This window comes from Falco naumanni, chromosome 5 (assembly GCF_017639655.2).
Source record: "Falco naumanni isolate bFalNau1 chromosome 5, bFalNau1.pat, whole genome shotgun sequence".
NCBI lineage: Eukaryota > Metazoa > Chordata > Aves > Falconiformes > Falconidae > Falco > Falco naumanni.
This window is the reverse complement of record NC_054058.1, coordinates 34,789,992-34,805,920: the sequence shown is the minus strand read 5'-3', so window position 1 is coordinate 34,805,920 and position 15,929 is coordinate 34,789,992. Positions and strand designations below refer to the sequence as shown.

Below are 15,929 nucleotides of genomic sequence, written 5' to 3'. Positions count from 1 at the left end.
GCGGCGCGGCGCAGAGCGGGGCCGGCAGCGGGTCCTCTTGTCCCGCCGGTGCGTGGGACCTGTGTGCGTCCCCTCCCCTGCTCCTCTGGCTCTTTCTTCCCCCAGCCCGCGGTGGCAGAGGGAAGCCACCGTCACGGGCCTTGCAGGCGTTCCCAGCCCCGGCATCGGGACTGGGGCGGACAGGGGGTTTCTTCAGGCTTGGGTGCCTGCAGCTCTTGCTCCCCTTCAGCTCCCTGCCAGCAAAAGGCTTAGGTGCTGCCTGTGTGGACAATGTAGGCAGCCTAGCCTGATCTCTCACCTTGAGACTCGTTTTGCCAGTCCTCTTGAGTATTTCACATTTGCATCTCCTCCAGATGTTTAACATCCTCATTTCCTCAAGAAAAGCCTGAGAGCTGATTTCAAGCTATTGTCATTGCTTGGTGTTGGTGGCACTAGTGCCGGGGAAGGCAACTGCGGGCACGGGGCTTGGCTTTTGACACTGAGTCTGCATGAGAGAGGTGCGGCTGTGGTGGCTGTAGTGATGGAGAGAGGTGCTAGCACGAGCTGCTGGGGGCATCGGGACTGCCATGTTCTTGGCTGCTGGCTTGAGTGATTTTGGCTGAACTCTTGAACATTTCTTGCCCTCCGGTCCTCACCTCAAAAACAGGTGAAACGCTTGTGTGGTGGCCAGCTGACTTTGGTGGAAGCTCTTGAAGCACTGCGGGGGGCAGCCAGAGCCAACCCCCCAGCCCACAGAGCATGACACAGAGTCCTGACACATCCTGGTGGCCGCTCATCAAGGGCCGACTCGCCTTTATCAGCTCACTTGCTGCTTGCGCTCTTTTCCTGGCCTGTCCTTTCACCAGCAGAAATGCGGAAAAACCAGTTCTGTGGTTAATTGCTGTACTTCCCTCCACGCCCATGGGGCAGGTCTCCTCCTCCTCCTCCTCACCCTCACTCAGTCTGGGTGCACTTCAGCCTCCAGCCTCTGCCCCTGCCTGCACTCAGCCGGCTCAGGTGTGCCATCAGGCCTCTGCACTCCTTCCATTAACCTTACGGCTTCTCCTGCCGTCTCCTTTTCCCTCCATCTGCCAGAACTTCTGTCTCTCTGGTGGCTTCTTCTCCCTTGGGCAACCCAGTGGGTTGGCTTGTGGGTGCAGAAGGCGCAGGCAGCTGCCCTCCTGGCCCTGCCCTGCCTGGAGGGATAGCATTCATAGCATTCGGGCATGATGGCCGGAGGCAACGAGCGGAGCATGAAGACCCTGAAGGAGGTGTGGAGAAGAGCGGAAAACTCGCTGTGTGCAGACTGTGGGAAACCAGGTGAGTCCTCAAAGGCTGCTGGAGAAAGAGTTGGAAGCAGGGAGCTGGGCTTGGTCTCTAGCAGCTACTTGGTGCCGGCTATCTGGACTACACGGGAGTCTGGGGTGGAGAGGAAGGAGAAGCATTGCTCTGGATATTCGCTTCCTCTCCCTGGAGGTCAGTTGGCAAGGGAGGAGGAAGGAGATGCTGCCACAGTGCTGGTGGGAAGGACGGGGACATGAGTGGTAGTGCCAGATGAGCAGGGGCTGTGTAGCTGCTATACTGTGGGTTGTAGTTGTGTCAGATCTTGTATACAAAGCAAGGTCATGCCCAGTCAGGACCTGACAGGAAAACTGGTGAAATCCTAACTGCTCCAGAAAGAAGGCATGATTCAGGAGGACATTGTCTCCTCTGTGACTCAGCTCTGAACTGACAACCTGCCACAGGCACCTCAGAGATTTCTTTTCCTGAAGGACTTCCCCTCTTGAAAGGGTACCTAGTTTGAGGTCCTACAAGCATTGCTTAAAACACCCATTATACTCCTCTCAAAAGGGGCACATGGGGTGTACCACCCCAGCCAAATTAAAACTGGGCTAATTAGTACCATTTTGTCTTCTTAAATTCTCCCAAGAAGGTTCTGGATTCAAGGCTGCTTTTCACTTTCTGAGCTAAATACTGTTGGGGGTTTGCTATGTTGCACTAAACAGCTCCTGGAGTCTTTTCCCAGAGATGGTTTCATTTTCAAGGTGGGTAACCCTTTACACAAAGGGAGTTCATAGAGCACACTGGATTTTTTCAGGGTTCAGGTCAATAGAGATTCAGATGAAGTGGTTGAAGCAAAGGGAATGAGGGACTAATAACTATGCCTTTTCCTGACTGGCATCTGTACCTTGGGTATTAATTAGCTCAGATTCAGATGGTCACCCAGCTCTCTGTTTCTCTGGACTACATTCTCAGTTGAGGCATATCTCCCAGGGGAATTTACCACTTCCAGTCATACCCTTTTTTATACCCTCAGATCCTGACTGGGCATCCTCTACTCTGGGTGTCTTTATATGCCTCAGCTGTTCAGGGATTCACCGCAACATCCCGAGCATCAGCAAAGTGAAATCCCTGAAGATGGACCACTGGGATGATGCTCAGGTGCAGGTGAGATCTTTATCCCTGCTGGTATGTTAGGTGGGCTGGGTCTAGGCCGTACACTAACTGTCCTGGGAAAATCAGCCCTTTGGCCTCACAGAATTGGAGATTCAATCTGATTTAATCTGTCCCTTTGCTACTCATGCTCTGAATATGCAAGTGGGGATAACTCCCCATAACCGCATTGGGAGAGGGAGGATGCTCTTGTCTTATGTGTCTCTGTGTCCAATTACCTTACGGAAAATGCAGAGCTCTTGCAATGTATCTTGCCGAGGCTCAGGGCCTTTGTTGCTCCAGATCATTAATTTCCCACTTGCCAGCACCATCCAGCCTCAATGTCTCCTCTTGGTTTCAGCGATCCAAGGGGAAAATCTTGGGCAATTCCATGCTCTGAGAAGAGTTTGCAGATGTAATGTGATCTCTTGAGAAAAATGGCATTTAGAGGAACTTGACTTCTCCCCATTATATATACCTCAACCCATTAATCTTCAGGGGACTGAAAAAATTTTCCAGAGATCCAAAGAAAATAATCTGTATCTTGCTGCTCTTTGGAGAGGAGCGAAGAGGTTTGGAATGTCATCCCAGACAGCATTGCAGAGCTGTTGTTGAACTTGGTCTCCCCAGAGATGGGAGCAAATCCACTGAATGTGCATGCACCTAGCTCCATGGAAGTGACATTTGTGGCATTATGTTGATTCATGTGCAATCAGTGTCACTTCTGAGAGCAGCCAAGACATTTGAGACCCACCTTTCTGTAGCCAGACTTTGCTGGGATGTTGCAATAGAGGGGAAAGAATGCTCCATTAGAGCTCAATGTGCATCTAGCCCTGTGGTGAGTCCAACATGAGTCCGCATCAAAGGGAAGGCACTAACTCTCTGTCTAACTCTGCAGTTTCTGGCCAAGCATGGGAATGCTGTTACTAAAGCCACATATGAAGCTCACATCCCTATTTACTATTACCAGCCAACCTACAATGACTGCCAGTAAGTTGCTGCGTACAGAAGAAAAGGGGGAGGGGCAGGTCTGGGTTCCTCTAGTTCGTTTCTGAGCTACCTGTCACCTCTCTCCCTAGAGTGCTGAGAGAACAATGGATACGGGCCAAATATGAACGCAAAGAGTTCACCGAGCCAGGAAAACAGCTGCCATATTCTGATGGTAAGAGCAGAGCACAGCATCAAAATATCCTGCCTGTTGCCTTTGCTGGAAGCTTTTGAGCACCGTGAAGAGAAAGCTTACAGTGTCAGTGTTGCAGATTCCGCAAGTACTCCTGAGAACCCAGCTGGTACTTACACAGCAGTGTCTCAGAGGAGGTTAAATACTGGGCAGCGTAGGTTGGCAGTGCCGTGGCTTGCTTCTAAGCCTGGTATTACCAGCTGACATTTTTTGAAGGCTTTTGCTGTCCTGGCAGAGCCAGACCTCTGCAGTAAGGAATTTCTGTCCTGCTGTATGCCACCCTCTTCAACCATGGCAGCCGTCTTTGAAATGTCACTGCCAGTACTGTGACACAAGGTGCAGGAGCCCTAGGGCCTGTAGAGTTAAGTAGGAAGAGTTCTGGTCCCATGCCATGGTCTGTGTGGGCCAGGACTCTGGTATTCACTGGAGAGGTGGCTCTTACGCTGTCAGAGGCAGTACTGGGAGCCAGACTAGGAGGTGGGAAGCATCTGAGAATGTCTTTTGGTGACTGTTTTTCTGGGCTGCAGACCCCGGAACACCACCATCTTCAGTTGTAAGCCAGAGGTGAGATGTCTCCTTCTCAAGTGTTTGTTCTCAGCAGTAGTCCATCATGTGCTCTGTCCCGGAGGTATGGCTGGGACCCCAGTCTGCATGCAGCTCTCTGATGCCCACCGTGCTCATGGTGGAATGCTCTTAAAAGTGGCCTTTCTGCTCCTAGGGGTGAAAGAAGGCATCCTCTGGAAGCGAGGTCGAGACAACGGGCAGTTTCTACCCCGCAAGTTCCTCTTGTCTGAGAGAGAGGGATGTCTAAAGTATTTCACCAAGCAGGATGTGAGTATGGTGGTCAACTCCCACCTCAGTCTGTACTCCACCCAGGGCAGTGGGGTCACAGAGCTGTTTCTATCTCCTACGCATGTTTCTGAGGTTGCCTTGTTCATCCCAGGTCAGGGATGATAACAGGAACATGGCACTGAGGATAGGGGTCCTCTTCCTACTGTCAGGATGATGTTTCCCCACATCCTCCCTTTGTGCTTCCCTACACTCTTCCCTCACTGCTGATAAAAGGACTGATCTTTCACTTCACCCCTATCCATTTGCCTGGCTGTTGAATCCTGTACCATCCCTGGAACCAGCCTCACTCCACTGTGAGCCAAGTTAGCAAAAACCTGCTGTTTGGCTTGTTTTGAGGAGGGCTGGTTTTTTACTCATTCATCTCCCTTAAATGAACGGGCAAGTGCTAACATACTGTCACAAGGGAGGGAATGGCTTAGGGTAGGGATGAGCAGGAGATGCCATCCAGAGGGACCTGGAAAAGCTCAAGAAGTGGGCCCATGTGAACCTAATGAGGTTCAACAAGGCCAAGTGCAAGGTCCTGCACGTGGGTTGGGGCAACCCCTTATATCAGTACTGGCTGGGGGATGAATGGATCGAGAGCAGCCCTGCAGAGAAGGACTTGGGGGTACTGGTCAGTGAAAAGCTGGACATGAGCTGGTGATGTGTGCTCGCAGCCCAGAAAGCCAACTGTGTCCTGGACTGCATCCAAAGAATTGTGTCCAGCAGGTCAAGGGAGATGATTCTTCTCCTCTACTTCACTCTCGTGAGACCCCACCTGGAGTACTGCTTCCAGCTCTGGAGTCCTCAGCACAGAAAAGATGTGGACTTTTTGGCATGGGTCCGGAGGAGGGCCACAGAAATCATCAGAGGGATGGAGCACCTCTCCTATGAATAAAGGCTGAGAGAGCTGGGGTTGTTCAGCCTGGAGAAGAGAAGGCTCTGGGGACACCTTATTGCAGCCTTTCAGTACCTGAAGGGGGCTTATGAGAAAGATGGGAACAAACTGTTTAGCAGGGTCTGTTGCAATAGGGACAAGGGGTAATCTTTTAGACTAAAAGAGGGTAGATTCAGACTAGATATAAGGAAGACATTTTTTACAATGAGGGTGGTGAAACACTGGAAGAGGTTGCCCAGAGAGGTGGTGGATGCCCCAACCCTGGAAACATTCAAGGTCGGAGTCCTGAGCACCCTGATCTAGTTGAAGATGTCCCTGCTTATGGGGGGTTGGACTAGATGACCTTAAAAGGTCCCTTCCAAGCCAAACTATTCTATGATTCTAGGAGTGGGTTCTTTCCTTTTGAGGTGAGGTAGCCTTTAGACTGTCTCAACTGTAAAGTTAGATGCTGCACTCTCAGTGTTTCATTGGCAGTTCCAGAGTTGGCACAGCTCAAACCTAAATTGGAGGGGCTGGGCCACTGCTGGGGCTCGAACATGCCACACAGTGAAAGGAGTGTGTGCTACAACAGTTTTGTTGGGAAGGGGCAGTTAAATACCTTTTATGACCCTCTGATCCTGCCTTACCCCACTAAGTCAGTAGCTCCGGTCTCTTTCCCACTACAATTGCTCATGCATGATTAATGCCATTCTGTTTTCAGGCCAAAGAACCCAAAATCAATGTTAAAATAGATGTCATCAATGCTATGTTCCAGCCAGTTAAGATTGGGAACCCCAATGGCCTGCAGATCACCTATATCAAAGACAACAAGACCCGGAATATATTTGTCTACCATGAAAGTGGAAAGGTATCTGGTTTTAGCATCAATTACTGCAAAGCAGTTGATGTCATTTGAGAGGCTGCTAATATTAAATAGTCTGAAGCCATGGGTAGGATGGTGTGTGTGTGTGTGAGTTGCTGTAGGTAACAGGGTGGGTGTTCTGCCTCTGTGTTTATGTTCTGTGAGAGAGTTTTGCTTCAGGGAGCAGGGCAGGAGCTCTGGCTGAGTTGGTTTGTGTGGGAGGAGCTGCTGCAGGTGTGCAGATGTGCTGCTTGTGCATGCGGGGAATGGGGCAGCTGTGCTGGCTCTGTGTGTGTGTGAGGGAGATGCTGTAGGTGCTGGGGAGGGAGAGCTGGCTGTGTTTGTAGTTAACATAGGATTGGGTGCAGCTGGGTGAATTTAGATGGCTAACTGTTGCTCTGGCTAAGCTTCCTGTCGTGTCCTTTTCCATTCTCAGGAGATAGTGGACTGGTTCAATGCTATTCGCTCTGTGCAGTTTCATTATCTGAAGGTAGCATTTCCCATTGCCAGTGATAATGAGGTAAGGCAGCACTAGAGCACCGTGCTGAGTGTCCCATTTGTACTCGATTATGTGATAAAAGAGCCCATTAGTTACTATCAGAACCCCAGGTACAGAAGTGGAAATTGCAGTGTTCAGTTAGAGGGATGAGAAAGTGTGTGTAAAAGGGCCTGTGGTGGCCAGAGAACAACTGCTTTCTGCTGTTCCTGAGCAGAAGTGACTCCTGGCTAGGCAGTTCTGCAAACACAAATTTAAAAGGCGACTAAATTTGGGAGAATAGAAAAAAGGGTGGGGAGCAAAAATGAATAGCAAAGAAAGGTGGGTAAGTGAATGTTACTCTTGTCTTTTTGTCAGATTAAAAATCGGCTGACGAGAAACTTCCTGAAGGAGGGATACATGGAGAAAACCGGTCCCAAGGTGAGCTGCTGCGGGAGAAAAAAAAATCTAACAGGGACCTGTCAGAGAGCCACTGACCTTCCCTACTTCAATGTTTTTCTCCTGCTGTTTCCCCATTCCCCTCTGACTCTAGACACCCGTGGGAACAGTGTGTGTGCACCAAGGGAGGGGAGAATAAAAGGAAGGGGAAGGACACATTTGAAAGTAGATGAAGCCAGATTCCATGCTTTCTCCCAGAACAACAGATCTCTGCATGTGTCTGTGTGTGCGTGACCTTACAGGTATTTAGTGTCTAGATTTATCCTGTCTCAACTCTGGGGTCCTTCGCAGAAGTCCAAGAGTTGGGGACCGCAGCTGGGAATTAAAATCTCCGTACTGATCCGCACTCTCAGCTCAGAAAGGGCGAGGAGGAGGTTGCTGTTAAAGGCAGGAGCTTGGCTCAGGGGGTTGGGGTGGATTTCGGGTGTCCATTTGCCCTTCTCACAGCAGAGGGCGCTGTCCCCTTACGTATGTCACCTCTTCCTTCCACAGCAGAGAGAGGCTTTTAAGAAACGCTGGTTCACGCTGGATCACCGCAGGCTCATGTACTTCAAGGACCCTTTGGTGAGGGGGAGATCTGACCTCTGGCAGCTGCTGGCAGCTGTGCTGAGGGCAGGGTCAAAGTGCGACCAGAGACTGCTCTGCTGTAAGGGAGGCTTGCAAGTTCACCAGTTGCTCTGAATAGACGTCAGGTCTTCGCCTTTCCATCCCACTTAGTTCATCGCAAGCTTTCTGTGTTTGTTTCACTGCCTGCAAACAGAGGGAACGGGCAGGGGAGCAGTGTAAAGGCAGCGAGGGGGAGGAGAATGACATGGGGAATGACATAGATAGACAGGGCAGCAGTTCCTCTCAAATCTCTTGAGTTCTATCTCCTGAAATTTCCTTTCTGTTGCTGCCTTTAGGCATATCCTCCCTGCTCTTCTGAATCCCCTGACCACCTATAAATCTGCTTGCTGCTACATCCCTAGTCCTCACCCACTCTCCTGTCCTTAGGTGCACTGCTGTTATTCCCCAGTTCTTTTGGGATTCCATAAAACCCTCTCTTTCCCTTCTGATCTGCAGGATGCATTTGCTAAGGGTGAGGTATTTGTGGGCAGCAGAGAGAATGGATATAGTGTCCAGAAGGGATTGCCCCTGGGGACACAGGGCAACTTCTCTTGGCACTATGGCCTCACCATTGTCACCCCTGACCGGGAATACCTCTTCACTTGTGAGACAGAGACCGACCAGCTGGACTGGATCGCAGCCTTCACTAGCATCATCAGCCAGGCCATGACACCACAGGAATATGCAAGTAAGTGCCTGGATGCTGTTTCCTTTCCCTCCTGCCACTCTGGTTCAGGTTATTGCCCTAATGCATCACCTTTTTCCTTCACTACAGTTGAAGCCTACTTCAAGTTTAAATCCTAGGAAGCCATGCAGGACCCTTGTATGACTCGACTCTACCTGGTCCTGTTGAGTGGGCTGTCAGAAGAGAAGAGGAGATCGACATCAGAGAAACACAGTGCGCTTGAAGCACCCTTTGAAGCACTTTTTTTCCCCATAGACAGTCCACTTTGTTTCGAGGGCCCAATTAAGCTACTTCCTTTCAAGTGCAAGACTTCGTGAGTCTGAACCCTCAGTGCAACCTGTCACTGTTAAATTGCTGTGATCTGACTGGATGGTGGCAGGCCTTGCTTGTCAGTCGGGCCTTGAAAACTTGGCACTTGCTATGTTGGATGTGGGACCTAGCATCGCTCCTGCATGAAGCTGCAGACACCTGCCTTACACAAGAAAACAGCTGCCTGGCTGGAGTTACACCCCAGCAGGTTGCAGGAGCTGTTGAACTAGGAGAGCCTGTTCCTTTACGAGGAATGGCTTCTCTGCTGGTGACAGGGATGTGAAATATCTAGATATTTGATCAGTTAGATCTGTAGTTGGGAAAGGTCACTTAGAAGATGTAATCTAACAGCCAATGTGAGGCTTGTTTCCGCTTGCCCTGTATGGCCTTGAAAGCTTCTTCAGACTGCATTTGTGGGGAGACCTTCCTCCAATTGCTGCAAAGAAGATTAAGAGCACTGTTCAGAAACAATGTATTGTTATACACCTGTGTTGTGGGTAATGTATGTGCATGCACCCACGTTAACAAAAAGTGATGGGAGGTGGAATACTGCCTTAGGAAAGATATTGTGAGGGATATTCATGCCATGGAAGTTCAGCTGTCAAATTTGAGTCGCTTGTCAAACCAATGGAGAGAGGTTAGGTCCTGCAGAGAGCAGCTTATGGCATGTCTGTTACCAACTTGAGACTCTCTGTTGTCTTTACTAAGGCCTAGAGGTTGATGTCTGAAGATAGTAATACATGGATCTCTGCTCCCTCATTCTCTGTGTGTCAAAGGCCTGGAACTTTCATTCTGCCCTATACCTTACATATGCTTATGTTTTATATCACATATACATACAATTTTTTTGCAGTCATATAACAGGGAAGTCTGTATGTTCATGTCCTGTTAACAGTTAGCCCTAACCACTAAATCAACCCATGATTCATATCTTGAAGCTCATCTCAAAGTTCTCCTGGGAGAGCTGTGTTTCACATGCTGGAAGGACTAGCTGAGTTCTGCTGATGACTGTAGTTTCTGATGTGACTGCAGTTTTATGCAGGCAGTGTGAGAATAGACATCTCATGTGTTAAGGGTAGCTAACTGGAATCAATGAGGCAACCAGTATTTTAATTAGCTCCTAAAATATGAATTTAAAAAATCCCATTGTAATTTATTTTAACTTCCTAAATGAACTGAGCTACTGCTAAGGTTTGAGGTCTTTTCTTGGAAAAAAGCACAGACAATCACAGCAAGAGCCATGGCTATTCATTGCATTTCCTGGGGCATGTGGACTGCAAATCTTCCCATCAGAGCCAAATGGGCAAAGTCATGGTCTCCCTCTGGTTCTCTGGGGACCACTCTCTGTGCTGAGGCTGCCACAACCTGTTGGGAGCATTGACTGCTGGATGAGAAGCAGCATCACTCATCCTGCTGTGGTGACACAATGGAGCTTTCCACACAAAACTATTTTCACTGCAGTTTGCTGATCTCTCCCAGTTTGGAGCATGACTGTCCTAAAAACCAAAGGCCGTTGCAAAACCTGTGTTCCAAAACAAAGTGCCTTTCAGTTCTGGTAACATGAAACAGGGCAGTCCATTAAAAAAAAAGCACAAGCCCCATCTAAACAACCTGCGCATTTGGTTCTCTGTGAAGAGTAGAGCGTGACCCAGACATACCAAGAGCTGATACAGATAACCCAAAGGCAGGCCTCTGAAGTTAGCTCCATCAAAGCCGTATGTGCCATATGCCCACCCCTGTGGCATGGTTATGCTGAAGCTGCTGGTGTTACATGCAGCGCATTGCTCGGGAAGGTGCTTGGATTCTACTGCAGTAAGGGCAGTACTAATGGGGAGCTTCTTTCTGTTTGCTGCTGAGTTATCACTGCTGAAGATGAGTGGAGGCGTTTGACTCAGCCACAACAAAGCTAATACACTTGATGACGCAAAAGAGTGTGGCTGGAGTGGCCTGAAAACACCCGTGAGCTAAAAGCAGAGCACATTTAGTAATGGTGCATCTGTCTTTGCTCTGGAAATTCTGTCCCACCGTGTCTGTTCCCTGAGACGAATGGGGCTCGGATGCGGGCGCAGAAGCGTGGGGCACAGGTGTCACGCAGGGATGCCCGCTAGAAGGCGATGGTGCCTCCCTAACGGGCTTCTGCTCCCTGCTCGGGTGAGGCAGCAGGTCCTGGGGCTTCGAGGGAAGGGAGGGGGAAAAGCTTAGAGGAGGAGGATGGTCTCTGGGGAGAGGGAAGAAAAAGTGGGTCTAAAATATGCAGCCCTTTGAATGTCTCGGAGCTTGCAGCTGACTGGGGTAGTAAGGGTGGGACAAGGCCAGGTCATAGAAAAAGTGAGATGTCCTACCATCTGGTGGGCTTGCTTGCAGATTGGGGGTTACTTTCCTTGTCTGCACCTCAAGGGGACCTGTTGTCCTTGGAAGGGAGTGGGTGCCAGGCCCTCTCAGCCTGGATTGGCTAAGGGCCAGGGACAGTACTGTGGCAGCTCCCTGCCTATTGCACTTTCAGGACTGGCTGTTGTTTCCCTTCTAAAGCTCCAGCATGGTGCTTTTCCCCCCCTAGGGAGTCTTTTCTTTCAGTTATCTCCTTTCTCAAACAAGGACAACTGTGCAAGGGGAAATGGGGAAAAGAAAGGGAAATGAACTTACTTGCAGAAACAAACTTCACAACCCATGGAAGGTTATAAAGCAGGTATGTTTATTGCAGCGCTGGGGTGCAAGGGGGATTGCTTCTCCTAACTTGCACAGCATTTCAACCAGCAGCTGGATATTTATTATACAAAGTCATGTGTGTACATAAGATTCCTGAGAAAAGTTTGGGTTATTCAAAACAGTTCAAGAGAATTCATTATACTTTTCACTTTTGATATGGAATACTGCAAAACTGATTTATTATCGGGTAATTACTTAGTTCCTGCTTATCTTTGCAAACATTAGCAGTTTGCTCTTTAGTTTATGTATCTACTAAAGCTCTTTGTTCTATCTACATACACATTATCTATTATCTAACTTTTGTTCAAGTGTAAAACATCTTCTAGCTAAAGATTAGCCCTTCCTTATTGCCCACTTTAAACATGTCAAGCTAATACTTGCCCACTGGGCTGGTTGTGATCTATATCAGAACAAGAAGGAAGAAGGAGCAGGGGGAAGGTGCAGAAGACATGGGAGAAGATAGAGTGTGTCTGCAAGAAAGAGGAGGGTGCCAGCAGGATTCCTCATCTAGTGGCTAAAAAGCCCAGTATAAACTGGGACTGCGTTCACACTGGAGTGTGAAGCTGTGAGTCAGACACATTCCTCTGTGCAGTGGGCAAGGCAGCTCTCCAGGGGTTGGTTTAGGGGGGCAGAGCCCACCTCGCCAGAGTCTGTCTGAGTTGAGAGGACACAGACTTAGGAAGAGAAATCCACTTGTCCACTGAGTCTATTGGTTTCCATGAGCCCAGCAAATGCTGTAGAAGCAACAAATGAGCAGCTGGTGAAGAGCAGAGACTTTTCCTTCCGGCTGACAGAGGTTATTTTGCACCTATTGGTCTTGAAAGGGAGGACAGTGTCCATTTCTCAGCCCTTTGATGGTTAAGGGAAACCACCGGACAGAGCTTGTGATGGACAAGATCAGCAAAATGGACTGGGCGGCTGGAGGTGAGGAATAGACTTCTCTGGAGTACCCTATGTTTGATGAACTCTTGCGATTCTTCCCTTCCCTCAGCTGCTTTCCTGTTAAGGCTAGACGTGTCCCATACAGCGAGGGGGTTAAGGCAGGGGGAAGGAACCGGGTCTCTGACAGCCTGACTTGCCCTTGCTCATCCTACCCAAAGATGTCTTACAACTCTTCCTTCATCAGTGCAAGGCCTGAAGAGGATCCCAAGGGTGGCAGCTTCTTGGAGGAAAGCAGCGGTGAGGGTGATGACAGTAGTGTCCTGGGAGGGGACAGCTCAATCACAGGGCCGCTGGGTGCAGTGCTGCTGGTCATGTGCCTCACTGGGGTGGTAGGGAACATCTACACAGTGGCGGTGGCCTTCGGCAGGGTGGCAGGCCACTCAGTGGGCTCCTTGGGAGTCTACGTGATCAACCTTGCCCTGGCTGACCTCCTGTACCTTTCCACCATCCCCTTTGTGGTCTGCACCTACTTTGCCCATGACTGGTTCTTTGGGGATGTGGGCTGCAGGCTTTTGCTCAGCCTGGACCTCCTCACCATGCATGCCAGCATCTTCCTACTGACCGCCATGAGCCTGGAGAGGTACTGGGCAGTGGCCAGGCCACTGCAGGCCAGACAGGCTAGCAATGCTTACCGCAAGCTGGTCAGCACTGTCCTCTGGCTCCTCTCGCTCCTGCTTACGTCCCCCATGATGGTGATGACCCAGCTGCGGGAGGGAGATGGCCCCCACAAGCGCATCTGCATTCCCACCTGGACACCAGCAGCCTTCCGGCTCTACCTGACGGTGCTCTTCACCACCAGCATCTTGGCACCTGGCATGGTGCTGGGCATTGTCTACACCCGCCTGGCCTGGGCATACTGGTCCTCTGCCTGGGGCCCAGGGCTGCCACTGGCTGGCCGGGCCTCTGCCCGGCAGCTCTTCTCCAGGATCTCTGCCATCGTGGTGGCCTACTGGGCCTGCTTTCTCCCCTTCTGGGCCTGGCAGCTGGCCAGGCTGTACCGGGGTGAGAGGCTGGGCATTGGTCCCACCACCCAGGCCTACCTCAACTTCAGTGTCACCTGCCTGGCCTACGGCAACAGCTGTATCAACCCCTTCCTCTACACCCTGCTCGCCAGCAGCTACCGCCGCAGCCCTGGCCGCAGCGGGATGGGCACGGCACGGCCTCCAGTGCCCTCCTGGAAGGCCACAGCGGGCCCAGTGGGAAGACACAGCATCCCCCCAGCTTTTGGGGAGTTGTTGGGGTCTGTGGGGGAAAGCAAGGGGTGAGCAGCACCCCAGGTTGAGAATATCTCCCAGCCTTTGGCTAGGGTCAATTCGAGAAATAAAAGTGCATCACCTTCCATGCTGGCATGCAATGTCTTCCGTTATTATTGTTGTGGTGCCTTCCCCTTCATGTCTTCTCCTTTGCAAGGCTGCTCACCCTGCTCAGCTGGGGACACACACGCTTGTCTCGGGTATCCTGACTCCATCCTTAGGTCCTTCAGCCCTTACACACCAGCCTCCACCTTGCACAAGGCCAAGGAGTGGGTGGAAGGGAGCAGTCAGCCTCAACACACCTAAATTATACAGCTGGGGAACCCTTGCCACCTCTCACCTCCTTGCTAGCGATGGGCCAAGCCGTAACAAAGTCAGGACAACAGTGAGTCACAGATTTCACAGGACCAGTGAGTCACTTCAAGAAGCAGCCACGCTAGCAGGAGACCTAACTAAGGATCAGCATCTTGTGGTAAAGCTCACACTCGGCTTTCTTCCCCCACCCTCCACAAAAGAAAATCTTTGAAAAGACTCCCAAGTGCAGTAAAGAGACATTGCGAGATTGCTCCAAAGTGCAGACCAGGGAGGCGAGCACATTTGCTCAGCTTTCAAGACCAGCCCAGCAGAGAAAGCTGCAAGGAGAGAGCTCCACTACATGTCTGTCATCACAGCTCATGGAGGGGGCCTTCACCAGCACCATGTCCCTGCTGCGGCTGAGGAAATCCCCATATGTCTAGTGTACCAAATGTACCCCAGTTTGCCAAACTGTATCAGTGCTACTGCATCAACTGGGCTGGGTCTTTTGCCTTGAGGCCATCCAGCCTAGCATGGCTCAATTCTATACAGCTAAACTCTCTTCCCCAGAAAGGATGGTGTCATCCATATCACCCCAATCCCCAAGCTATGCTGTCCCCCAGTCATGCCTATGCACAGGGTGGCAACGTTAGATGCAGCATTTACTATTGTAGATGTAGTCCTAAAGAGCAGGATGTGATCATCCAGAGCAGACTGGCCTTAGGCAACAAGGAGATTCAAGAGGGATCCAGCTGCAGAGCCTGAAGTTGCTTGTACACCCCAAGTGTTCCTGCCTCCCAGATCAAAACCCCAGCTCAAGCCCGTGTTTCTAACTCATCTCTCTCTTCCTCCTTAGCTCCCCAGTTTCTAGCAGCCAAGCCTCCCTCCCTCTGCACAGGTACCTGAGACACAGGACCTGGCAGAACCTCATGAATTATGGAGCAAGAGCAGCAGGTGCTGCTGCTGTAGGAGCAAGTTCCCATGCTCCAGTTACTCTGCAGCTGCTTAATGGGAGGAACTGGCCCAGCCAGGCCAACAGGGAGTCCTCATAGGACATCAAATTGCTTGTGCTTCATGTTGTTTGTGGCCAAATCTAGAAACGAGGACCCAAAGACTGGGTCCTTCCATCCCAGGCCTACCTAGTAACTGCTGTGCCCTGTGGAAAGAGCAGAACCCCACCTTTCCTATGCCCACCAGGCACAGCCTGTCCAACAGCAGTAATTGCTGCTTAAGCAGCATTAGATTGGGAGAGCCCCCGAGGCAGCTACTGGCTGGCACCTGGGGTAACAACCAACAGCCAAGTGAGAACTATGCTGTAACATCCAACATGTCTCATCATCTCCAGACTCCTCAGAAGCTAGCCTCCATTTAGACAGAGGAGTGATCAGGCTCATTTGGGCTTCCGTAAGTACAAGAGTAACAAGAGCATAGTAGGCACATCTTTAGCATCCTGCACCCTAGCTAGGCATTGCTACCTGTCCCAGCTCTAGATGGATTAGGCAAGGCACATGGGACAGAACAAAGCCAGACACCTCCAGGTTACTACCTTCATGTGCCACAGCCCAGGAGTACTCAAGCTTCTGCAGTGGTTGGAAGAAAGGATTTTGATGAGGAGCCTACTGCATGCTCTGCCACACCCAGCAAGGTAACCTTTTCTACTGCTGTCCCCAGGCAGCAGCAAGAAATCCAAAGGAGGCATAGGAGAGCTGTCATGAGTACCACCAGCCTCTGCAGAGGCATGCAGGCCAAACCTAGCACACCTGAGGACTTTGCCCTCAATGCATGCCTCACTAGGTTCACCTAGCACAGCAACTCAATGTCCAAGGCCACCCAAGGATGCTTAGTTTAGGGAAAGATAGATTTAATCAACCCATTTTACTCAGGCAGTGTAAGGCATCAGTTTAGACCTCAAGGAAGTGTGACTTCAACACTTCTACTCTTCCCCTACCAGCCACATCTAGTCCCCATGTTTCCTCTCAAGACTCTCTTTGGGCTATTTACCTTCTGCCTTCCCAAGCTTCTGATCCTCTCCATCCAT

The 15,929-nt window shown here is 50.6% G+C and overlaps 2 protein-coding genes across 2 annotated transcripts; both read left to right on the top strand.

The window, feature by feature from the left end:
- The first annotated feature begins 51 nt into the window (after positions 1-51).
- On the top strand, positions 52-9,886 carry LOC121088254 (arf-GAP with dual PH domain-containing protein 1-like). Its single transcript, XM_040594029.1, has 11 exons — positions 52-1,299; positions 2,297-2,427; positions 3,311-3,402; positions 3,492-3,574; positions 4,311-4,423; positions 6,022-6,168; positions 6,599-6,682; positions 7,016-7,078; positions 7,589-7,660; positions 8,159-8,390; positions 8,478-9,886. The coding sequence occupies exons 1-11, from the start codon at positions 1,206-1,208 to the stop codon at positions 8,504-8,506; spliced, it is 1,140 nt and encodes a 379-aa protein (XP_040449963.1). The 5' UTR covers positions 52-1,205; the 3' UTR covers positions 8,507-9,886.
- A 1,855-nt stretch (positions 9,887-11,741) lies between these two features.
- Positions 11,742-13,609, top strand: LOC121088253 (urotensin-2 receptor-like). The gene has a single exon (XM_040594028.1). It carries the CDS (start codon positions 12,356-12,358, stop codon positions 13,607-13,609), a length of 1,254 nt encoding a protein of 417 aa, XP_040449962.1. The 5' UTR covers positions 11,742-12,355.
- The last annotated feature ends 2,320 nt before the right edge of the window (positions 13,610-15,929 follow it).